Source organism: Crotalus tigris, unplaced genomic scaffold (genome assembly GCF_016545835.1).
Source record: "Crotalus tigris isolate CLP2741 ecotype Arizona unplaced genomic scaffold, ASM1654583v1 scf7180000019601.482383, whole genome shotgun sequence".
Lineage (NCBI taxonomy): Eukaryota > Metazoa > Chordata > Lepidosauria > Squamata > Viperidae > Crotalus > Crotalus tigris.
In genome coordinates this window covers 407,983-433,094 of record NW_024097617.1, presented here as the reverse complement: position 1 = coordinate 433,094, position 25,112 = coordinate 407,983, and the positions used below count along the sequence as shown (strand labels likewise).

The 25,112-nt window shown below is 46.6% G+C and overlaps 1 protein-coding gene across 3 annotated transcripts; it reads left to right on the top strand.

The window, feature by feature from the left end:
- The first annotated feature begins 3,742 nt into the window (after positions 1-3,742).
- On the top strand, positions 3,743-23,784 carry CUNH20orf96 (chromosome unknown C20orf96 homolog). Of its 3 annotated transcripts, none has more exons than XM_039363864.1 (11): positions 3,743-3,899; positions 6,324-6,426; positions 7,733-7,865; positions 10,248-10,363; positions 11,779-11,937; positions 15,010-15,109; positions 16,167-16,324; positions 16,438-16,539; positions 18,469-18,555; positions 21,152-21,349; positions 23,507-23,784. In XM_039363864.1, exons 2-11 carry the CDS (start codon positions 6,367-6,369, stop codon positions 23,687-23,689), a joined length of 1,296 nt encoding a protein of 431 aa, XP_039219798.1. In that variant the 5' UTR covers positions 3,743-3,899; positions 6,324-6,366; the 3' UTR covers positions 23,690-23,784. The 3 variants fall into 3 exon arrangements, with proteins under 3 accessions (XP_039219798.1, XP_039219799.1, XP_039219800.1); XM_039363866.1 differs by having other exon boundaries at positions 3,745-3,899; positions 21,152-21,270; positions 23,507-23,702; XM_039363865.1 differs by lacking the exon at positions 6,324-6,426.
- The last annotated feature ends 1,328 nt before the right edge of the window (positions 23,785-25,112 follow it).

Here is a 25,112-nt window from a genome sequence, read left to right as displayed (position 1 = left end):
TTGGCATTTTTGTCTATCGAGTCCTTCCCAAAGACGTAGGATGGGCAGATGTGGATGTTGATGGTATTACAGATATCGTCGCAGGATGGAAGCAGTTCCTAGTAAGGCCGCCTTTTGCAATTGACTAATGGCAAATTTGTCAATGCCGATGGTGTTCAAGTGGTGCTCCAGTTGTTTTGGGATTGCACCCATGGCGCCTATGACTATTGGTACTACCCTTGCTTGCCTTTGCCACATTCTTTCTATTTCTATTTGTAGGTCTTTGTATTTTGTTCTCTTCTCCAGTTCTTTCTCCTCTATTCTGCTGTCTCCAGGCACTGCCACATCCACTATCCAGACTTTTTTTGTCTTTCTTATACAATTGTTATTAATTAATTATTATCATCATCATCATCATCTCAGGGAGGAAATTTGAAGAGGTCGTGATTGCACAGCTACATCATTGACTTAGGCTTCTAAGCACAGTGGTACCCAAAATGACAATTTAACTTCAATAGCCAGTTTCTCTTTTCTGTTAAGTTTTGCCGACCTCCAGATATGGAATTCTGAAAGTTTGCATACGTAGTTCTCAGTGATGGAGCCCCCACAACTTCTGGAGGCAAGCTGTTCCACTGGTTAAATGTTCTCACTGTCAGGAAATTTCTCCATAGTTCTAGTTTGCTCCTCTCTTTGATTAGTTTAGTCTTAATTTTATGGAGAAGGAGGAGGAGGGGGAGGAGGAGGAAGAGGAAATTTATTCAGCCAAATCTGACCTGCCAGCGTCGTTTATCATAGCCAATCTCAAGTTTTGGCCTTCCTGTGGAGCAGATCTGCATAACAATAAGAATCATCTGAGTTGACCAAGCAAGCTTGCAAGCAGACATTTCCTGGCTTGTCCAAACTGCCTTAGCATCTCAATGTAAGGTTGTCCCCTCAAACTGCTTTAATATCTCAATACAAAGACTCCTCCTCTGCTAAGGGGACTGGAGGCTAAACATATGATTAACAGGTGCAGGAACTGGGTATGTCTAGTTTAATGAAAAGAAGTGCTAGGTTGACATAACAGCAGCCTTCCAGTATCTCAGGGTCTGCCCCAAAGAAGAGGGAGTCAAGCTATTCTCCAAAGCGCCTGAAGGCAGGAGAATAAGCAACAGATGGAGAAACTAACCAAGGAGAGAAGCAACCTGAACTAAGGAGGAATTTCCTGATAGTGAGAACAATTAACCAATGGAACAACCTGCCTCCAGAAGCGGTGAATGCGCCAACACTGGAAGTTTTTAAGAAGAGACTGGACACACATTTGTCTGAAATGGTATAAGCTCTCCTGCTCAAGCAGAGGGGCTGGACTAGAAGACCTCCAGGGTCCCTTTCCAACGCTATTATTTTATGTTCCATCAAAGCAGATGATTAAAAAGCTAAATCCTTTTCTTCCCACCTTCTTTTTATTTCCACTCTCTTCTTTTTCACCAGAAGATCGTCACCTTTCAAAGATGTGGTATATAACAAGATCATCTTGCTCCTTGAATTTCAGGCTTCATTATTATCCCTAATTACAGGGTTGTAAAAAGGGAGGTTTTTTTTAATAGCCATTAAATAAAGGAGATATTAGCATTTTAGCAAGGCATCTGAGGCCTCCTTTTGAAGTTCAGGAAACCATGTTTTCTTTTTCAGCCAAACCATTTTCTTTCTTTAATATGCAAAAACTAGCCTATTCATAAACTAAACAATAGGGAGGCTATCCTGGAGTCCTTGAGTGTTGTTAAAGAAACAAGCCCAGATGTGAAAGGGGAAAATGCAAAATATTTTAAGGATGACTGTCTTTCTTTACACCTAATTAATGTCAGCTTATTATTTGATGTGTTGTTTTCTAGCTCATATCTTTGGCTTCTGTACCCCAAAGTATGAATTTAAATGGACTCCAGTGTGAATTTAAATGGACTCCAGAAGATGGTAGAGGACAGGAAGACCTGGAGGAACGTTGTCCATGGGGTCGCGATGGGTCGGACACGACTTCGCAATTAACAACAACAACAACCCTAAAGACTTCCCTTAATAAATGCTTGTATTTTGCATGAATTACTTGGTGGTTTGTATTTTGGCCTGGGCAAATAAACCCCTTTGCAAAGGTCAAATTCAGGGATCCACTTATTAGCTCCATGCCAAACTTGGGGTGTCTGAGCTTCAAGGCAACCATTGGGGTTCCACTTTTATTGATTTACTTAATTACTTATGGATTGCATTAGTTCGCTGCTCATCTTGCTTTGAAGCGACTCTGGGCGGCTTACAATATTAACGACGATAAAACTATAAACGATAAATATTTCTAAAAGCAATAAAAATAGAATTATAGTCAAAAATTATGGTTAAAAGATGGGGAGGGAGGGAGTAGGATGTAGGTGTGAGGGAGATGGGATTTTCTTTCTCTTCAGGGATCTCCCAATTTGGCAACTTTTAAGACTCGTGGACCCAGAGTCCCCCACTCAGCATGGCTGGCTGGGGAATTCTGGGAGTTGAAGTCTACGTGTCTCAAAGTGGCTAATGTTTGTATAGGACAGTGGTTCTCAACCTGTGGGTCGGGACCCCATTTGGAGTCAAACGACCATTTCACGGGGATCGCCAAACAACGCAGTCTGCCATTTTTTCCCCCTTTTCCTTAGCTGTGCTACTCCCTTTTATTCTATTGGCTTTTGAAAGCCAATAGAATAGACTCTCTTGAATAGAGTCTAATTCAGCGGTTCTCAATGTTTGTGTGACGGCAACCCCCGTCACACAAACATTATGCGCATGCGTGCTGCGCATGGGGGCGCCCCCTGCGTGCGGCGCGCATGCGCGGCAGCGCCCCCCGGAGGCGCGCCGCCGCCCCCATGCGCAGTGCGCATGCGTGGCGCCGCCCCCTGGAGGCGCGCCGCCGCCCCCAGAGGGGACAAAATGGCGGATCGCCGCCTTTGGCGACCCCCGAAAAGTGGTCGATCGACCCCAAATGGGGTCACGACCCATAGGTTGAAAACCGCTGGTCTAATTCTATTGGCTTTCAAAAGCTAATGGGAATTGTCCAGGTTGTCTCTGCCCTGCTGAGCCCGCCAAAAGTCCCATTCTGCAAACGATGCTGCACCAGTTGAGTAGTCCTCGACTTACGACCGGTTGAGTAGTCCTCGACTTATGACTGGTTGGGGATCCCAGCATTAAAAAGGTTGAGAACCACTGGTATAGGATAGTTTGCTTGAGCAGGGGTTAGACTGGAAGACCTCTAAGGTGCCTTCAAACTCTATTATTCCATGTTCTAAATGAATTCTGGGAGTTGGAAGTCCACAAGTCTTAAAGTCGCCAAATTTATCAACCATCTCCACTTTTCCTATCCAAAGGTGAAGAGGAGCCTTCCTTGATTTCAATGTGAAACCTGCTGCTCCTCCCGAGAGCATATTTTCCATTCTGCCTTCCCCTGAGATTTCCTCGTGGTCTCCTATCCAACTCTTTTTAGCTTATTCACCCAAGATTCAGTAGAGGCTGCACCCTAGGTGGCCTTTCCCTAAGGTGGCAAATATATCGTTCTACAACTGCAATCAATAGTCCAGAGAGCCACTGACGGGAGACGTAAGTCAACCCATTTGGGAGGGGGCGCCAGGTTGGCGATAGAGGCGGCGCAGCCAGCGAAGGCGGTCCCGCGAAAGACCGCCACTGCGCACGCGCAAGCGGGGCTTTCGCGGCAAGGGTCGCGGCGAATGAACCGAAACGGGCGTTGGGAACGTCATCAAGGGGCGGGGACGACGGAGGCAGTTGCCTGCGTCACAGCAGAGCGAAGGGCGGCGGCGCTTGGGTCTGGTAGGTTGCCGTAGGCCCTCCCGGTCGCCATGGAGATCAGCGCGCGCGCCGGGGCGCGTTGCTAGGAGACGGGAAGACGCACACGCGCGCGCGCGAAGCAGGTAAAGGGGAAAGGAGGCGGGAGAGAAGGAGCTGCTCATCTTAAATGGAGCCTCCAGGGACGGGCGCAGTCTACCCCTGGAAAGCAGCCGTTTCCGGGTAGTGGCTGCTGCGTCCCCTAGGTCCTCCGTGCTGAGGGAGGGGGGGGGCTCTAAATTGAGACCAAGCCCTAAAACATTTTAATTTTTATTTTATTATTTTATTTTATTTTATTATTTTATTTTATTATTTTATTTTATTTTATATTTTATTTTGTTTTATTTTATTTTATTATTTTATTTTATTTTATATTTTATTTTGTTTTATTTTATTTTATTATTTTATTTTATTTTATTATTTTATTTTATATTTTATTTTGTTTTATTTTATTTTATTATTTTATATTTATTATTTTATTTTTTATATTTTATTTTATATTATTTTATGCATATGGCATATCATACATGGGTTAGCTATGCATATTAACATGTCTCCTAATTTAATAAAATCAATATACCTGGAATAAAATCCTGGCTCACGTTGGTGCTCCTGTCTTTGGCTTGGGACTGGAGCCCAAATGGGAGGGGAGGGGGGCTTTGGCTTCCTCCCTTCCAAGGATTTGTGTTTTTTTTAATTTAAATTTAATATAATTTATTTTAATTAGACATGACTTTGGGCAGCTTATCCACCACCCAAAAACAAAACAAAACAAAACAAACCCTATTTTTCAAATTGCTTGGGGGGACTATTGGGGGGAAGGAAGAGATGAGACTGTGGGGTGCCCCTTCCTTGGGGATTGCAACCGCCTTTTGGGGGTCTTTTATCGCTTCAGAAGTACACTAAGTAAAATAATATTTTATTTATTATTAAATGTATTTGCTGCTCGTCTCACTATGGGGCTACTCAGGATGACTTACAACAGTAGAACCTAAAATTATAAAAAGATATCAATATAATAACAGTAAAACAATGAAATAATAAAAAATTACAGCAATATGAATTAAAAGAGAGCAGTATGTATAGAGGGTTAGTTCACTTATTTATTTGAGATACATATATGTTCAAATAAATAAGTGACTGTATATATGTATATTCACTTTATTTGAATATACTTTGTGTGTGTGTTTGTGTGTGTCTGTGTGTATTTCCGCCCATCTCTTGTATGTGTCTGTGAGCAGCCTACAAAAGTTAAAAACACACTTACTTGCTGTATTATTGGAAACGTTCTTGAAGCTGGAAAGGTGGGGCAGCATATAAATATTCCATCACAAACAGTATTAAGATAATAAAACAATGGCTGGAGGTCGGTAGGCGATCTCACCCATTCCGTGTACCCCCAAACATTATTTCAAATCACTTACTGGGTGCCTTTTCCTGGAAGCCTTTTGCTCCTCCAGTAAAAGCTATTTTTTCCTCTGCTTTTATTTAAATGTTTCGTTTTGCAAAGAAAAGAACGCCACATTTTGCAAGACCGTAACGGATCTTCCTGTCTCTCCCTCTGTCTATTTCTTCTTTTTTTATTGAAAAAGTTTTATTAACAATTAACAAAAATTTTTAACCCCCAAACCCACCCACCCCCACCCCCCTACCCTCCCCCTACTTCCCAGAGCCGAGTACAGGGTTATTACAAACATATTAAACCAGTGGTTCTCAACCTGTGGGTCGGGACCCCATTTGGGGTCGAACGACCATTTCACGGGGGTCGCCAAACAACGCAGTCCGCCATTTTTTTCCCCTTTTCCTTAGCTGTGCTCCTCCCTTTTCTTCTATTGGCTTTTGAAAACCAATAGAATCGACTCTCTTGAATAGAGTCTAATTCTATTGGCTTTCAAAAGCCAATAGGAATTGTCCAGGCTGTCTCTGCCCTGCTGAGCCCGCCAAAAGTCCCATTCTGCAAACAGTGCTGCACCAGTTGGGTAGTCTTCGACTTACGACCGGTTGAGTAGTCCTCAACTTATGACCGGTTGGGGGGTCGTGGCATTAAAAAGGTTGAGAACCACTGTATTAAACAAAATCTAATTAACTTTAACAAATTATACAGTAACCAAATTCATACTTAACCCTTAACTCCCTTTAAAATTTAACATCATAATATTATAAACAAATCCATTTTAAAACAATTATTATAAAGTACCATAATAACAATAAATAAACTAAATAATTTCCATTGTAAAATGCTATTAATAATAATTATTATTTAAAATTTAATCATAAAATAAATGGAACTTTTTAGTTCCATATTTAATCTGAATATAATCTATCCATCTTCTCCATACAATAATATATCTTTCTGTGTATGATCCTTTAAATAAGCAGAAATTTTTGCCATTTCTGCTAAATTAGAAACCTTAAGTGTCCATTCTTCTATAGTAGGCAATGAATCTTTCTTCCAATATTGACCTATATTTCTTCTTCTTTTATATACATATAATTCTTCGTCCCTCCAGGTGCTGGCCTTCTCTCTTCCCCGGCTTTTCCCCGGCTTTAAAAATGTCAGCTAGGAATCCCAATTTGTTTCCCAGGAGTTTTATTGGTTCCTTAAACCAAACGGTGAGTTCCGCAGGCAGGGGGAAAGACTATTTTGCCAAAGAAAGCAGTATGGTTAAAAAAAAAAAAGATCCAAAGCATGTATTCTTGACTGACTAGGTAACAAAATGGGACAGCTGTGCACAAATTCATATGATTATCTTTACCTAAAAAGAAATATGTATGTTGAAACAGGAGATTGTCGGAGGGAATTGGCTTTCCATGTCAAACGGAATAGTATTTCCATGGATGACAAGGTTGTTTTCAGCAATTATTTCTCAAAGATATAATAGGAGTATAGATATGGCTGGGGTCCTTGGTGCTCTCTGAGTTGGCTTCTTTTCTTGCAGACATTTCATGACCCAACCAGGTAACGTCATCAGTGCTAGAAGGGGGGAGGAGGAGGAGGAATAATGACTGTGGGGTCCTTGGTGCTCTCTGAGCTGGTTCTTTTCTTGCAGACATTTCATGACCCAACTAGGTAACGTCATCAGTGCTAAAAGGGGGGGGAGGGGGAGGAGGAGGAGGAGGAATGACTGTGGGATCCTCTCTGAGCTGGTTCTTTTTTTGCAGACATTTCACGACCCAACTAGGTAACGTCATCAGTGCTAGAAGGGGGAGGAGGAGGAGGACTGTGGGATCCTTGGTGCTCTCTGAGCTGGCTTTTTTTCTTGCAGACATTTCATGACCCAACTAGGTAACATCATCAGTGCTAGAAGGGGGAGGGGGAGGAGGAGGAAGAATGACTGTGGGGTCCTTGGTGCTCTCTGGGTTCTTTTCTTGCAGACATTTCATGACCCAACTAGGTAACGTCATCAGTGCTAGAAGGGAGGGAGGGAGGGAGGAGGAGGAGGAATAATGACCGTGGGGTCCTTGGTGCTCTCTGAGCTGGTTCTTTTCTTGCAGACATTTCATAACCCAACTAGGTAATGTCATCAGTGCTAGAAGGGGGAGGAGGAGGAGGAGGAGGAGGACTGTGGGATCCTTGGTGCTCTCTGAGCTGGCTTTTTTTCTTGCAGACATTTCATGACCCAACTAGGTAACATCATCAGTTTTACTAGTTTGGGAAATGAAACGTCTGCTGCTAGAAAACAGCCAAGCTCATAGAGCACCAAGGAACCCTCAATTCAACCTGGAACTACAAATATTCTTGTTCGTACAGACATGGCATAATTGGGCCCTTGGGGGCATTTGTGTATACAACAACACACATTGTAAGGGGTGGGGGGAAGGTATGGAGAAGAGAGAGATCTATAAAATAGATCTCAAAATCATTTATCCTCCTCATGTGCCGTTCTGCCCACTTCCTTCTTTCTCCTGCGCCCTTTAGGATTACAGCCAATGGGAAAGAGAAGCGATGCCAAGAAGACCCAAATTAAGATTATTCCTGCCCCCCGCGCCGCCTCCCGGGATGAAGAAGGAGGGAAAGAAATTCCTGCAGAAGATACAACCCAAAAGATCAGGTGGGAAAAAAACAAGTTTGGCTGACGTAGTCTGGCCTGCAAGGTGGGGGAGGGAGGAGGAAAAAAAACCCCACATTTCCAATGTTTCTTTTTTGGTAGAGTTGGTGTGGCTTAGTGAAAAGAAGGCCACTCAGAGATACTCAGAAAGTCCGGGTTTATGAAGGATAGAAGGTGCTGGGTAGAAAGCATCTTCAAACTTTCGGTTCTCCCCGACACAAGGAAGAAAGGGAAGGACTGGTTTCTTCCTGTAAATAAAAACAAGAGGCTTTTTCTGAATAGGGGAAGGAGGGCTAGTTTGGTTTAGTGCAGCGGTAGGCCACCTGGGCTCTTTTATGCCTGGTGGACTTCAACTCCCAGAATTCCTCAGCCAGCCATGCTGAGGGGAAAGGGAGGTTTCCAAGTTGAGCCATGCTGGCTCAGGAATTCTGGGAGTTGAAGTCCACCAGTCATGAGGGGGCCATAGTTCCCCCATGCTGGCTCAGGAATTCTGGGAGTTGAAGTCCACGAGTCATGAGGGGGCCATAGTTCCCCCATGCTGGCTCAGGAATTCTGAAGTCCAGTCATGAGGGGCCAATGCTGGCTCAGGAATTCTGGGAGTTGACACGAGTCATGAGGGGGCCATAGTTCCCCCATGCTGGCTCAGGAATTCTGGGAGTTGAAGTCCACGAGTCATGAGGGGGCCATAGTTCCCCCATGCTGGCTCAGGAATTCTGGGAGTTGAGGTCCACGAGTCATGAGGGGGCCATAGGTCCCCCATGCTGGCTCAGGAATTCTGGGAGTTGGAGCCCACGAGTCCTAAAAGGGCCAAGTTTGAAGGCCCCTGGTTTAAATATTTAAATATTTTTCCGTCACGGTCACGTGATCAAAATTCAGGCATTTGGGCAGGGGTCGGCAACCTTGGCTCTTTTATGACTGGTGGACTTCAACTCCCAGAATTCCTGAGCCAACCGTGCTGAGGGGAAAGGGAGAGGTTTCCAAGCTGAGCCATGCTGGCTGAGGAATTCTGGGAGTTGAAGTCCACCAGTCATAAAAGAGCCGAGGTTGCCTACCCCTGGTTTAGTGGAGCAGAGGAACCTGAGTGCGAATCCTGCCTTAAACTCCCGAAGCAAGCTGGGTGATTTTGGACCAGTTGCTTTTCTCTCAGTTCAGGAAGAAGGCAAGGGCCTGGCACTGCTGATGTTCTGCCTAGGAAAATGCAGGAGAGAGGGAGAGAGAGAGAGAAAGGGAAAGAAGAAAAGGGAATATAGAATATGGAATGACAGAGTTGGAAGGGACCTTAGAGGTCTTCTAGTCCGACCCCCTTGCTCAGGCAGGAAACCTATACCATGTCAGAAAAATGGCTGTCCAGTCTCTTCTTAAAAGCTTCCACTGTTGGAGCATTCACTGCTTCTTGGGGCAGGTTGTTCCACTAGTTAATTATTCTCACTGTCAGGAAGTTTCTCCTTAGTTCTAGGTTGGTTCTCTCCTTGCTTAGTTTCCACCCGTTGCTTCTTGTCCTGCCTTCAGAACAGCTTGACTCCCTCTTCTTTGGGGCAGCCCCTGAGATAGTGGAAGGCTGCTATCCTGTCCCCCCTCGTCCTTCTCTTCATTAAATAGATATACCCAATTCCAGCAGCTGTTGCTTATATGCTATAGCCTCCAGTCCCTAATCATCTTTGTTGCTCTTCTCTGTACTCTTTCTATAGTCTCAACATCTTTTTTACATCGTGGTGACCAAAACTGGATGCCGTATTCCAAGTGTGGCCTTACAAAGGCATTGTAAAGTGGTATCAACACTGGAAGGAAGGAAGGAAAGAAGGAAAAGAAAGAAAGAAAGAAAAAGAAAGAAAGAAAGAGAGGGAGGGAAAGAAGGAAGGAAGGAAGGAAAAGACAAAAAGAAAGAGAAAGAAAGAAAGAAAGAAAGGGAAGGCAGGGAGGGAGGGAGGGAAAAAAGGAAAGAAGGAAGGAAGGGAAAGAAAGACAAAAAGAAAGAAAGAAAAAGACAAAAAGAAAGAAAAGAAAGAGAAAGAAAGAAAGAAAGAAAAAAGAAAGAAAGAAAGAAAGAAAGAAAGAAAGAAAGAAAGAAAGAAAGAAAGAAAGAAAGGGAAGAGGAAGGAAGGTAGGAAGGCAGGCAGGCAGGAAGGAAAAAGATAGACAGATAGAAATTATCTCATAGCCTCCTGGTGATTGGCCAAAATCACCCAGCTGGCCTTTATACCTAAGGCAGGACTAGAACTCCCAACCTCCTGGATTCTAGCCTGGTGCCTTCCCTGCTAGACACAACTTTTGCTCTCCAATGTTTGGTGCAGAATCTATTCTGGCTGCCTCCTCTGACCTGCTGTAGGCAGTCTAACCAGAGCAGCAGCCTCAGGTGTGTCCCCCCCCTTTCTCTTCTGTTCCTAGAGGACCGCAAGGCCTGGGCCCTGGCCTTGAGAGCCACCCCCTCCATGAGGCACAAGGTGGGTTGGCACCAAGCCCTGACCGAGGAGATGGCCAAGGCCAACATCAAAATCCTGCAGGTACCGGAAGCGAAGAGCTCCTGGAAACAGGGCTGAGGGTGTCTCACATGGGCCCCACTAATGGCTGCTGGGGGGGGGGGAGAATCCAGATTCACATGGTGTTCCCCTGGGGTTTCAGAGCAGAACCTCAGATTTGGGGATTGGACCCCCTTATGTTCTGAAAGGAAGGTGCAAAGGGTTAACACCTGGAGAAACCGGGGTTTTAGAATTGTAAGCCACTCAGAACCACTTGGCTGAGATGGGCGGGTTTAGAAAGGTAGGAGAGGGAGGAAAAAAGAAAGGTTGATCTTGAGGAAGGAAGGAGGGAGGGAGGGAGGGAGGGAGGGAGGAAGGAAGGAAAGAAGGGGAGAAGGGAGGGAAGGAGGAAGAAAGGAAGGAGGTAGGAATGTTGATCTGGAAGGAAAGGAAGGAAGGAAGGAAGGAAGGAAGGAAGGAAGGAAGGAAGGAAGGAAGGAAGGAAGGAAGGAAGGAAGAAGGAAGGAGGGAGGGAGGGAGGGAGGAGGGGAGAAGGAAGAAAAGGAAGGAAGGAGGAAGCTAGGTAGGAAGGTTGATCTTGAGGAAGGAAGGAGGGGGAGAGGGAAGGAGGAAGGAAGGAAAGAAAGGGGAAGGAGGGAGGGAGGGAGGGAGGGAGGGAGGGAGAAAGGAAGGAAGGAAGGAAGGAAGGAAGGAAGGAAGGAAGGAAGGAAGGAAGGAAGGAAGAAGTTAGGTAGGAATGTTGATCTGGAAGCAAAGGAAGGAAGGAAAGAAGGAAGGAGGGAGGGAGGGAGGAAGGGAGAAGGAAGAAAAGGAAGGAAGGAAGGAAGGAAGGAAGGAAGGAAGGAAGGAGGAAACTAGGTAGGAAGGAAGGAAGGAAGGAAGGAAGGAAGGAAGGAAGGAAGGGGGAGGGAGGGAGGAGGGGAGAAGGAAGGAAGGAAGGAAGGAAGGAAGGAAGGAAGGAAGGAGGAAACTAGGTAGGAAGGAAGGAAGGAAGGAAGGAAGGAAGGAAGGAAGGAAGGAAGGAAGGGGGAGGGAGGGAGGAGGGGAGAAGGAAGGAAGGGAGGGAGGGAGGGAGGAAGCTAGTTAGGAAGGTTGATTTGAAAGGAAAGAAGGAAGGAAAAAAGGAAGGAAGGAAGGAAGGAAGGAAGAAGCTAGGTAGGAAGCTTGATCTGGAAGGAAGGAAGGAAGGAGGGAGGGAGGGAGGGAGGAGGAAAGAAGGAAGGAAGGTGGGATTGCACCATTCTAGGACTGGAGTCTCCTTCCCTCTGATTGCCAATCAGGATGGAGTGGAGCCCTTTGGTCATCCAGTCGTCCTTAACGTGGACAACTTTAAGGGGGCTGGATTGCCATTCCCAGAATTCTGGGAGTTGAAATCCATACGTTTTTAAAGTGGCAAAGACCGAGAACCCCTGTTGCAACTCTCCCCCCACCCCCCTTAGCGGCTTTCTAAGAGCAAGATGACCAGCCTGGAAGAACTGCGGCACCATTCCTCCACGCTGATGGAGAAGAATAAGGAGCTGATGGAGAAGATCCAGGAGACGGAAGCCGATTCGGCCAGCCAAGCCAGAACCCTCCTGCAGCAATACGACATGTTTGGGGTACCTAAGGCCGCGGGGGGGGGGGGGGAGATGGCAGGTCGGACCAGCAGCGCCGGGCTTTGGGGCACGGAGAGCCCACCTGCAGCCGGGCCCTTCACCACAAAGAGCAAAGGAGACGGCAACCTGCCACATAGCAGGTGGGCTTGGCGCCCACCTGAACGGTCGGTTGGTCTGTTTGTTCAGAAAAGGCAGCCATTTGTCTGACAAGGTATGGAAGGAGTCTTCCAACGTGGCCCTTTGATGACTTGTGGACTTCAGCTCCCAGAATTCCTCAGCCACTTTTGCTTTGCTGGCTGGGGAATTCTGGGAGTTGACGTCCACCCCTCTTGAAGTGGACAAGGCTGAGAAACGCTGCATATGGCTAAACCAGGGGTCTTCAAACTTGGCCCTTTGATGACTTGTGGACTTCAACTCCCAGAATTCCTCAGCCAGGCACACGTGCCTGGCTGAGGAATTCTGGGAGTTGAAGTCCACAAGTCATCAAAGAGCCAAGTTTGAAGACCCCTGAAGTGCAGGGTGTCCTACGTCAGAGGTCACAAACCTTTTGGGCACCAGGGACCGGTTACCTGGAGAGATGTTTTTCTGCGCACTGGAGGTGTGTGTGGTTTTGTGTGCTGCCTGCATGTCGCGGATGGGGCTTTGCTTGTTTGTGTGGACCGGTTGCTGGCATGTCACGGACTGCTACTGGTCCACGGACCGGGGATTGGGGACCCCAGTCCTAAGCAACTAAGCAACTAGGATGATCCAAGGCCTGGAGACCAAAACATATGAAGCACGGCTGCAGGACTTGGCTTTGGCTAGTGCCAGGGGTAGGCAACCTTGGCTCTTTCATGACTCATGGACTTCAACTCCCAGAATTGCTGAGCCAGAAAAGAAAAAATAGGGGAGACATGATAGCAGTATTCCAGTATCTGAGGACCTGCCCCAATGAAGAGGGGGTCACATTATTCTCCAAAGCACCAGAGGGAAGGATGAGAAACAATGGATGGAAACTGATCAAGGAGAGAAGCAACCTGGAATGAAGGAGAAACTTCCTAACAGGGAGGACAAGTAACCAGTGGAACAGCTTGCCACCAGAAATGGGCGCTCCATCACTGCAGATTTTTAAGACAGTCACCTGTCTGAGATGATATAGGTCAGTGGTGGCGAACTTATGGCACGGGTGCCAGAGGCGGCACTCGGAGCCCTCTCTGTGGGCACACGTGCCGTTGCCCCAGCCTTGCCTCCCCCCACCACCCCCTATCCAACAGCCCCCCCGAAGGAGAGTCACCCCTGAGCATGGCCCACCCAGAGCAGCGCAGCCAAGGACATGGCAGCCAGGCAGCGTAGACAAGACTCTGTCCTCACACAACATCATGCAGTTGATGCTGCAGGGCACGGGCAGACTGTGTGGGTGATCTGCGGCGGGCCCTGGAGGCAGTGAGTAGTCCTGTGGGCAGGCGGGGGGGTGGGGGGGCGAGGCAGGACGGGGCAGGGGGTGGAGTAGGGGTGGGTGGAGTCCAGTTTTGGGGCACTTGGTCTCTAAAAGGTTCGCCATCACTAGTATAGGTTCTCCTGCTTGAGCAGGGGGCTGGACTAGAAGACCTCCAAGGTCCCTTCCAGCTCTATTGTATTCACTAATCTGTGGAATTACCTGTCTCCATGAGGTGTGGGTGCTCCATCCCTGGAGGTTTTTAAGAAGAGACTGGACAGTCACTTGTCTGAAATATGGCCTACACCAGTGTTAGGCAACCTTGGCTCTTTTATGACTGGTGGACTTCAACTCCCAGAATTCCCAAGCCAGCCACGCTGAGGGGAAAGGGAGAGGTTTCCAAGCTGAGCCAGGCTGGCTCAGGAATTCTGGGAGTTGGAGTCCACCAGTCATGAGGGGGCCATAGTTCCCCCATGCTGGCTCAGGAATTCTGGGAGTTGGAGTCCACCAGTCATGAGGGGGGCCATAGTTCCCCCATGCTGGCTCAGGAATTCTGGGAGTTGAAGTCCATGAGTCATGAGGGGGCAGAAATTCCCCCATGCTGGCTCAGGAATTCTGGGAGTTGAAGTCCACAAGTCATGAGGGGGCCATAGTTCCCCCATGCTGGCTCAGGAATTCTGGGGGTTGAAGTCCACGAGTCATGAGGGGGCCATAGTTCCCCCATGCTGGCTGAGGAATTCTGGGAGTTGAAGTCCACCAGTCATGAGGGGCCATGCTGGCTGAGGCATTCTGGGAGTTGAAGTCCACCAGTCATGAAGGGGCCATAGTTCCCCCATGCTGGCTGAGGAATTCTGGGAGTTGAAGTCCACCAGTCATGAGGGGCCATAGTTCCCCCATGCTGGCTGAGGAATTCTGGGAGTTGAAGTCCACCAGTCATGAGGGGCCATAGTTCCCCCATGCTGGCTGAGGAATTCTGGGAGTTGAGTTCCACCCATGTCATGAGGGGCCATAGTTCCCCCATGCTGGCTGAGGAATTCTGGGAGTTGGGAGTTGAAGAGTCATGTCATGAGGGGCCATAGTTCCCCCATGCTGGCTGAGGAATTCCCATGAAGGCTGAGGAATTCAGGTCCCGAGTCATGAGGGGCCATAGTTCCCCCATGCTGGCTGAGGAATTCTGGGAGTTGAAGTCTATGAGTCATGAAGGGGCCATAGTTCCCCCATGCTGGCTGAGGAATTCTGGGAGTTGAGGTCCACGAGTCATGAGGGGCCATAGTTCCCCCATGCTGGCTGAGGAATTCTGGGAGTTGAAGTCTATGAGTCATGAGGGGGCCATAGTTCCCCCATGCTGGCTCAGGAATTCTGGGAGTTGAGGTCCACGAGTCATGAGGAGGCCATAGTTCCCCCATGCTGGCTGAGGAATTCTGGGAGTTGAAGTCTATGAGTCATGAGGGGGCCATAGTTCCCCCATGCTGGCTCAGGAATTCTGGGAGTTGAAGTCCACGAGTCATAAAAGGGCCAAGGTTGCTGACCCCTGGCCTCCACCATTCCAGACAGGTGGCTGTCCAGTCTCTTGAAAACCTCCAGGGATGCAGCGCCCGCAGCTTCTGGAGGCAACTTCTCTTCCCCTTGGTTAATTGCACCCCGTTGCTTCCATCCCACAGCGGATCATCGCCACTCTCCAGGACTCCAATCAGAACCAAGTTGGCGTAGCCAAAGCTGAGCTCAAGGCTGTGGAGAAGAACGTGGAGAAGAACATGACGAGTAAGCAGGGCCCGCCTGCCCTCCTCACCAGGTGGGGGGAGTGGGAGATGGGGAAGGGGTGGGTAGAGGAGCTAAAATTAGTGCATTATGGCAATGTTGTTTATCAAGCATCTTAAAAAAGGGGGCCAAGGTGTATAGGTAGTCCTCGACTTAAAATTGTCCTCATTTAGCGACTGTTCAAAGTCACAGCTGCATTAAAAAAGAAAGGAATTACGACTGGTCCTTGCAATTATCTGTCTGTCTGTCTGTCTGTCTATCTATCTATCATGTATCTGTCTGTCTATCTATCTACTTATCTTATATATCTATCTATCATCTATCTATCAATCTATCTATCTGTCATGTATCTGTCTGTCTGTCTGTCTGTCTATCTATCTATCATGTATCTGTCTATCTATCTATTTATCTTATATATCTATCTATCTATCTATCAATCTATCAATCTGTCATGTATCTGTCTGTCTATCTATCTATCATGTATCTGTCTGTCTATCTATCTATTTATCTTATATATCTATCTATCATCTATCTATCAATCTATCTATATCTTGTATCTGTCTGTCTGTCTGTCTATCTATCTATCTATCTATCTATCTATCTATCTATCTATCTTATATATCTATCATCTATCTATCTATCTATCTATCTATATTCTCTCTCTCATATCTATATCTATCTATCTATCTATGCACGTGTGTATCTACATGTATGCATATGTGTGGATATATGTATGTGTGTGTATGTGTGTGTGTATAGATAGGTATATATATGTGTGTGTGTGTGTCTGTGTGTGTATGTGTGTGTGTATACAGATATGTATATATATGTATGTGTGTATATAGATATGTATGTGTATAGGTATATATATGCATATATATGTATATGTGTATATGTGTGTGTATATAGTATATGTTTACATACTATACATATATGTACATGTGCTTACATGTATGCGTAGGGTTTTATATATGTATATTTCCTTCTGATAACTGCCATCAGAACCTCCAGGGGTGCCGGGGTGTTTGCAGAAAACAGCTTCTCTTTCTCTCCTCTCCAGAGATGGACCTGGAGCTGAAACGGGTCAGCACCAAGGTCCACACCCTGCAGGAGGAGGTCAACCTCCTGCGGACGTACATGGACAAGGAGTACCCGCTGAAGGCCGTCCAGATCTCCTCCCTCCTGCGCAACATCCGGAACCTGAATGAGGAGCAACAGGTGGACGGGGGGGGGTGGCGCTCCCTCTCAAGGGTGGGCTGAGGTGGGGGGGGACCTGCAGTCCTCGGACCCTTCTTTAAAGACCCCCCCCTTCTCTTTCTGCCCCCCTGCAGTACGAATTGGAAGACACCGAAGATCTGGCCAAGCGGTTCCTGGACTCCTTAGCGGGAAAAGCCCGGGACGAGCAGGAGCGCATTCTGCAGTCCGTGGCCGACGTGAGTGGAATCCCCAAAAGAGGAACTGGACTTTCTTGAGGGTTTTTTTTTTTTCCAATCAATCAATCAGAATACAGCTGGAAGGGAGCTTGGAGGTCATCTAGTCCAACCCCAAGCTCAGGCAGGAGAGCTTATGCCATTTCAATCAATCAATCAATCAGAAGAGAGTTGGAAGGGAGCTTAGAGGTCATCTAGTCCAGGGCTTTTCAACCTTTTCACCCATTGTACCACTTTTAGGATACGGCAATATCCGAGGACCACCAGTCGCCTAGCAAGGGGTCGAAAACCTGATGACCAAAAAAAAAAAAGGGGGGGGAAGTGATAAAGTACAGGTAGTCCTCGATTTACAATAGTTCACTTAGTGACTGTTCAACTGCCACTGAAAAAAGTGCCCCCTAAGCCACAGCCAAGCAAGACCCCTGCCTGCCTGCCCGGCGGTGCTCTTCCTCCTGTCCGAGGTTTTCATTGTTGTGAGCATTGCTGTTGGGGATTGGCAGCGAGGGTGGGGTGGGGGGTGTTTGGTTTTTATTCCCCCCATCTGCTGGGTGGTTGCAGCAGGTTTTGGTCACTTCCCATGACCCTGGGACACTGTGACCGTCATACATAGGAATCAGTTGCCAAGCCTCTGAATGTAAATCACAAGACCTTGGAGAGGCTGTAACATTCCAGCTGATCGGGGCTTCTCCTGGGCTCAGCGGAAGCGCCAGGATCAGTGCTGCTTTCCAGCTGATTGGTGCTTCTTCAGGGCTCACTTTTCTAGAATGGTTGCATACCACCCGCCAGGTGCCAATGTACCACAGGTGGTACCCGTACTACTGGTTGAAAAGCCCTGATCTAGTCCAACCCCCTGCTCAAACGGGAGACCTATATCATTTCAGACAAGTGGCTATCTAGTCTCTTCTTGAAAACTTCCAGTGCTGGAGAATTCACACCTTCTGGAGGCAGGTAGTTCCACTGGTTAATTGTTCCAACTGCCAAGAAATTTCTCCTTAGTTCCAGGTTGCTTCTCTCCTTGATTAGTTTCCATCCATTGTGTCTTGTCCTGCCTTCAGGGGCTTTGGAGAACAGCTTGACTCCCTCTTCTTTGGGGCAGCTCCTGAGATACTGGAATCCTGCTATCATGTCACTCCTAGTCCTTCTCTTCATTAAATAGAATGGAATGGAATGGAATGGAATGGAATGGAATAGAATAGAATAGAATAGAATAGAATAGAATAGAATAGAATAGAATAGCTATTGGCTTGTCCCGCATGGGCTGAAAAAGATCACAAAACCTGGTCACCGTGCTACCGTCATAAGTCCATGCCAGTTGCCAAGCATCTGGGTTTGGATCATGTGACCATGGGGGAAACGCTACGACGGTCGTAAGTGGGAGGACTGGTCCTAAATCTCTTTTTTTTTTCAGTGCTGCTGTAACCAAACGGCTAAATGAACAGTTAAAAGTCGAGGACCACCTCTATTTAAGGCAGTGGTTCTCAACCTGTGGGTCGGGACCCCATTTGGAGTCGAACGACCATTTCACGGGGGTCGCCAAACAACGCAGTCCGCCATTTTTTTCCCGTTTTCCTTAGCTGTGCTACTCCCTTTTATTCTATTGGCTTTTGAAAGCCAATAGAATAGACTCTCTTGAATAGAGTCTAATTCTATTGGCTTTCCAAAGCCAATAGGAATTGTCTAGGCTGTCTCTGCCCTGCTGAGCCCACCAAAAATCCCATTCTGCAAACGGTGCTGCACCAGTTGAGTAGTCCTCGACTTACGACCGGTTGAGTAGTCCTTGACTTACGACCGGTTGGGGGGTCGCGGCATTAAAAAGGTTGAGAACCACTGATTTAAGGGATCTTGCCACCTCATGTGGCCACCCAGAAATCATGAACTGCTGTTTCATTCCTTTCTTAAATTGTGTCGTCTTTCTTTTTTTTGTCGTTCTAGAAGACGCTGCTGCAGTATCAGGACGGCCTGGAGCAGATGCACCGGAACAACGTGGAACTGAGAAGGCAGATAAAAGCGCAAAAGGAGGCAAGGAAATCTGGGAATCGCAGTCAGTTAACTTGGCAAAGCTCAGCCGATGTTCAGGATTGGTTAGGAAGTTCTTCTCTTGATCACCTGGTGGCGACCTGTTCCTTCGTGGTCGCTAGTAACTGTTATGTATAGATGACAAAGGGAAATCCTGAGTTGAGGTTTCTGCTATATAGGCAGTCCTCAATTTACAACTGCTCCTTTAGTTCAAAGTTACAATGGCACCCTCCCAAAAAAAGTGACTGAAGACCCTTTTTCACACCTACAACCGTTGCAGCATCTCTGTGGTCATGTGGTCAAAAATCAAACACTTGGCAACTGACTCACACTGATGATGGTTGCACAGTGTCCCCCCGGGCTCACACGATCCCCTTTTTGTGAACTTCTGGGAAGCAAAGTCATTGGGGGAAGCCAGATTCACTTAACAACCGTGTGGCTGCAGTGATTCACTTAACAACTGCGGGAAGAAAGGAAGTAAAATGGGGCAAAGTTCACAAATGAGAAACAAATGTTTCACTTAGCAACAGAAAGTTTGGACTCAATTGTGGTCGTAAGCTGAGGACTTCCTGTACTTAAAGAAAAATTATTAACATCATCTGTCTGTCTTTCTGTCTGTCTGTCTGTCTCTTCTATCTATCTATCTCTCTCTATCTCTATCTCTAATATCTGTGTCTCTTAATATTTGTCTATCTAATTATCTATCTCTGTCTGTCTGTCTAATATCTGTGTCTATCTATCTATCTATCTATCTATCTATCTATCTATCTATCTGTTGTTGTTAATTGCGAAGTCATGTCCGACCCATCGCGACCCCATGGACAATGTTCCTCCAGGTCTTCCTTTCCTCTACCATCTTCTGGAGTCCATTTAAGTTCACACCTACTGCTTCTATCTATCTATCTCTATCTAATATCTGTGTCTCTAATATCTGTTTGTCTATCTAATTATCTATCTCTATCTATCTATCTATCTATCTATCTATCTATCTATCTATCTCTATCTAATATTTGTGTCTCTAATATCTGTCTGTCTATCTATCTAATTATATCTGTCTGTCTATCTACTGTATCTATCTATCTATCTATCTATCTATCTATCTATCTATCTATCTGTCTATCTGTCTATCTCTATCTAATATCTGTGTCTCTAATATCGGTCTGTCTAGCTATCTAATTATATCTGTCTGTCTATCTACTGTATCTATCTATCTATCTATCTATCTATCTATCTAATCTATCTATCTATCTATCTGTATCTCTATCTAATATCTGTGTCTCTAATATCTGTCTATCTAGCTATCTAATTATATCTGTCTGTCTGTCTATCTACTGTATCTATCTATCTATCTATCTATCTATCTATCTATCTATCTATCTATCTATCTATCTATCTATCTATCTATCATCTGTATCTATCTTGTTTGCCTGTCTGTCTGTCCATCTGTCTATCTAATATCTATCTGTCTTTATCTAATATTTCTCTGTCTGTCTATTAAATTACTATACTGCCCATGTCACTGATATAGGCTAACCATGTGATTAAAAAGTAAAAAAAAGAGTACTCCATTCAGCCAATAAAATGAGAAGAATCAAACAGAAAAGCTATTTAAATAATTCTACAGCTGGTCCTTGACTTAAAGTGTAATGGCACCTGCCACTGGCCATCAGTCACGACGGTTGTAAAATGGCAAAAGCTAAAAAAATGGCGGCCAAACTGGCCATAACGAACCATCAATTCACTTAGTGGCCTGGGTGACCAAATCGATTTGATGAATTTTTTAGCAGTGGTCATTAGCCGAACTTCACTGTCGTTAAGCGAATCAAGGGTTCGTTATGGGCCAGTTTGGCCACCAATGGGAAGCGGATGCCGGTTTAGCTGGCTGGGGAATTCTGGGAGTTGATGTCCACCCATATAAAAAGCTGCCAAGATTGAGAAACACTGTACAGGCAGTCCTCGACTTATGACCATAATTCAGCCCAAACTTTCTGTTGCTAACTGAGACATTTATTGAGTTTTGCCCCATTTGAGGACCTTCCTTGCCACCATTGTGAAGTGAATCTAGCTTTCCCGATTAACTTTGTTCATCAGAAGGTCACAAAAGGGGATCATGTGATCTCCCACCCCCAGGGACGCTGCAACCGTCATAAATACGAACCATTTGCTAAGCCTCTGAATTTTGACCACGTGACCGTGGGAGATGCTGCAACGGCCGTAAGGGTGAAAGACGGTCCTCACTCACTTTTCTCAGTGCCATTGTAACTTCGAACCGTCGCTAAACGAACTGCTGTAAGTCGAGGACTATCTGTAACAGGGGACCTGGATGCCAACCATGTTTTAAAAACTCATTGGGGGGCCGGGAAGTCGAACTGGAAGCAGTGGGACACAGGAGATGTTCAGAGCTGGGAACAGCTGGCCTTGATTCCCTTTTTTGTGTTTTTAAGAAGAGACTGGACAGCCCTTTGTCTGAAATGGTACAGGGTTTCCTGCCTGAGCAGGGGGTTGGACTAGATGACCTCCAAGATCCCTTCCAACTTTTTTATTATTATTATTATTATCATCATCATCATCATCATCATCATCATCATTATTATTTCAGGTGATTGACGACCTGGTGAAAGAAGTGAAGGAGCTGCACAAGAGCATCATCGTCCTGCATCACTCAGCTGGGGACCCCTACAGCACCATTTTTCCTGACGTCCTTCTGCGCCGGCCCAAGTACGGCCTCCCTTTTCGTCTTCACGTCCCTTGTCGGGCAGCCACACGGGTTGCATACAACTGCCGTGTTTCCCCGAAAGTAAGGCCTACACCGGGGGTAGGCAACCTTGGCCCTTTTAGGACTGGTGGACTTCAACTCCCAGAATTCCTGAGCCAGTATGGCTCAGCTTGGAAACCTCTCCCTTTCCCCTCAGCGTGGCTGGCTCAGGAATTCTGGGAGTTGAAGTCCATGAGTCATAAAAGAGCCAAGGTTGCTTACTCCTGCCCAAATGCCTGAATTTTTGTCATGGGACCATGAGGAAAAAATATTTAAATATTTAAACCAGGGGTCTTCAAACTTGCCCCTTTTATGACTGGTGGACTTCAACTCCCAGAATTCCTGAGCCAGCATGGCTCAGCTTGGCAACCTCTCCCTTTCCCCTCAGCACTGTTGGCTCAGGAACTCTGGGAGTTGAAGTCCACCAGTCATAAAAGAGCCCAGGTTTCCTATCCCTGGCCTACACCAACAATAAGCCTTAGCTTGATTTTGGGGGGTGAGTGGGTCTAATATAAGCCCTGGCCTAAAAATAAGCCCTAGTTTTGGTGCGAAGTACAAACCTAAAAATCAAGCTGGGGCAGGGATGGGGGTGTGGAGCTGCCCCACCCGCTGCGCACCCGCTTATTTTGCAGCCAGGCCTCTCCTCCCCAGCCCACTTCTTCTTCTGAGGCCTCTTCTGCAGCCAGGCCTGCATTTCTCAGTCACAGGGCTTTCTGGAAGGCCTCTGCCGCCAAGAACCGAGCTATGGGTTCAGTCCGTAGCTCGGTTCTGCAAGATCTCTGCAGCCGAGCTCCAAGCGATGGATTGAATCCATCTCTCGGTACTCGGCTGCTTAGACCTTCTGGAAAGGCCCAACTGCAGCTGCAGAAGTTCAGCCCCAGAAGAAGTGGACCGGCTGGGTGGGGCTGTCGGTGCCGGAAGTGAGGTAAGGCCTACCCTGAAAATAAGACCCAGTCTTATTTTTGAAGAAACACGGGTAAGAAACGGCCGCCGAGAAGTATATACAGGTGGTCCTGGACTTACGACCGATCGCTTAGCGACCGATGGAAAGGGTACAGTTGCAACCTGGGATTTAATGCATAAGCATAAGCATCCCACAATGTATGCTAGAGGCCCCTAATGTATACAGGTGGTCCTTGGCTTACGACCACAATGGAGTCCAAAATGTCTGTTGCTCAGTAAGTGAATTTTGTCCCGTTTTACGACTGTTCTTGCCAGAGTGGTTAAGGGAATCACTGCAGTTGATAAACTAGGAACCTGGCCTCCCCTTTGACTTTGCTCATCAGAAGAGTGGCAAAAAGGGATCGCGTGAACCCGGGCTGCTGCAACCTCATAAATACGACTCAGTGCCAAGTGTCCAAGTCGATTTAGCGACCGCTCAAAGTTACGACGGCACTGAAAAAGGGGATTTACGACTGTTTTTCAAACTTAACGACCGTTGTAGCATCTCCACATGAATATGTGATCCATACTCAGATGCCTGGCAAGTGGCTCACAGTTATGACGGTTTGCAGTGTCCTGGGGTCACGTGACCCCCTTTTGGTGACCAGTGGAACCACCTGCCTCCAGAAGCGGTGAATGCTCCAACACTGGAAGTTTTCAAGAAGAGACTGGACAGCCATTTGTCTGAAATGGTATAGGGTTTCCTGCCTGAGCAGGGGGTTGGACTAGATGACCTCCAAGGTCCCTTCCAACTTCTTCTTCTTCTTCTTCTTCTTCTTCTTCTTCTTCTTCTTCTTCTTCTTCTTCTTCTTCTTCTTCTTCTTCTTCTTCTTCTTCTTCTTCTTCTTCTGCTTCTTCTTCTTCTTCTTCTTCTTCTTCTTCTTCTTCATCATCATTATCATTATTATTATTATTATTCTGACAAGCAAAGCCAATGAGGGAAAGCCAGATTCGCTTAATGACCCTATGGCTAACTTACTGCGGGAAGAAGAGTCGTAAAATGGGTCAAAATTCACTTAACCACGGTCTGGCCCAGCCACAGAATATTTGGGCTCAGTTGTGGCTGTACGTTGAGGACGACCGGTACTTACGACCCGGATTCGTAGTTCCGATGGCTGCCCCCCCAGACCCGCCCGAGCCCCCGCATGGTCCTGTGATGCCATTTTGAGGGGGGGGAGGCTTACTTTTGACGCCTCACCTTCTTTCCTAGTGTGGATCTGATGTTGTCTGCTTCTCTCTTTCACACACCCCCTCCAGATGCACCCCGGATATGGAGGTGGTTCTCAACATCCCGACGGATGGCGATTTCCCCTTGTAGCTGCGGGAAGCGAAACAGGAAGGAGATGCCTGGATTGCAAAAAAACCTTTCCGGGCTCCATTGTTGGTTTGCTTTGGCTGTGTTTGGCCCGGATTGGGTGCCGCATCCTGGGCAAAGCCTAATCTTGCTAAGCCTTGCAGCTGTTTTTAAATTTCCTCGTCCAACTATGTCGGGGTTTTCTCTTTTCTCTATTAAAGGCAGCCCTTATCTGACTGAATGATGGTGGGTTTATCGCTGGGACACTCCAAAATTCAAGGCCCCGTTCTGCCCGCAGTACCCCAATGTGGAGTGCAGTCAAGGCCGCAGGGGTAGGACCAGTGACCAGGATCCCTGCTTTCTTGCAAACCAGGATCCTGCTAAATTCTGCCCTGCATGGAAGGGCATGCAGCTAGTCCTCAAGGGCAGAGAAGAGCAACAAAGATGATCAGGGGGCTAAAGGCTGAAACATATAAGGAATGGTTTCTGGAATTGGGTATGTCTAGTTTAATGAAGAGAAGGACGAGGGGGGACATGATAGCAGTCTTCCAATATCTCAGGGGCTGCCCCAAAGCAGAATAGTCAAGCTATTCCCCAAAGCAGCTGAGGACAGGACAAGAAGCAATGGATGGAAACTCATCAAGGAGAGAAGCAACCTGGAACTAAGGAGAAATTTCCTGACAGTGAGGACAATTAACCAGTGGAACAACCTGCCACCAGAAGTGGTGGGTGCTCCATCACTGGAGGTTTTTAAGAAGAGACTGGACAGCCATTTGTCTGAAATGGTATAGGGTTTCTTGCCTGAGCAGGGGTGGGACTAGATGACCTCCAAAGTGCCTTCCAACTCTTATTCTGTTATTTCCGTTGCTAAGCAAGACAGTTAAATGAGTTTTGCCCCGTTTTACAACATCTCTCACCAGAGTTGTTAAATGAATCACTGATGTTGTTACATTTGTAACACATTTGTGTGTGTGTGTGAGAGAGAGACAGAAAGAAAGATGGAAAAAGACAGAGGAAGAACGACAGAGAGACAAGGAGAAAGATAGAGAAAGAGAAAGGCACACACAGAGAAAGACAAAGAAAGAAAGGCACAGAGAGAGACAGAAAGAAAAAGAAAGGAAGGCACAGAGAAAGAGAAACAAACAGGCAGAGAGAAAGAAAGGTAAAGACAGAGAGACAGAGAAAGGCACAAAGAGAGAAAGAAAGAAAAAGAGAAAGGCACAGAGAAAGACAAAAGACACAGAGAGAAAGACAGAGAAAGAAGACAGAAAGAGAAAGAAAGGCACAGAGAAAAAGAAAGACAGAGAGAAAGGCACAAAGAAAGAAAGAATGGATCCAGTTTTTTTCCATTGCAGCCTCAGAATTCACCACTAGGTGGAGACAGAGGGCATTTAAGCTGAGAGTGTCTTTTCTCTTGTTAAGTCTGGGATGCCATCACAGGTCTGACCTTACATTTAAACGCAAACCATAACTGTTCATTTTACACCAAAGCAACTCATTTACCAAGGACTGCAGTTCAAATAACGACATACCACAAGTCCCCTTGAAGACGGAGGCCGGAACCTTTGG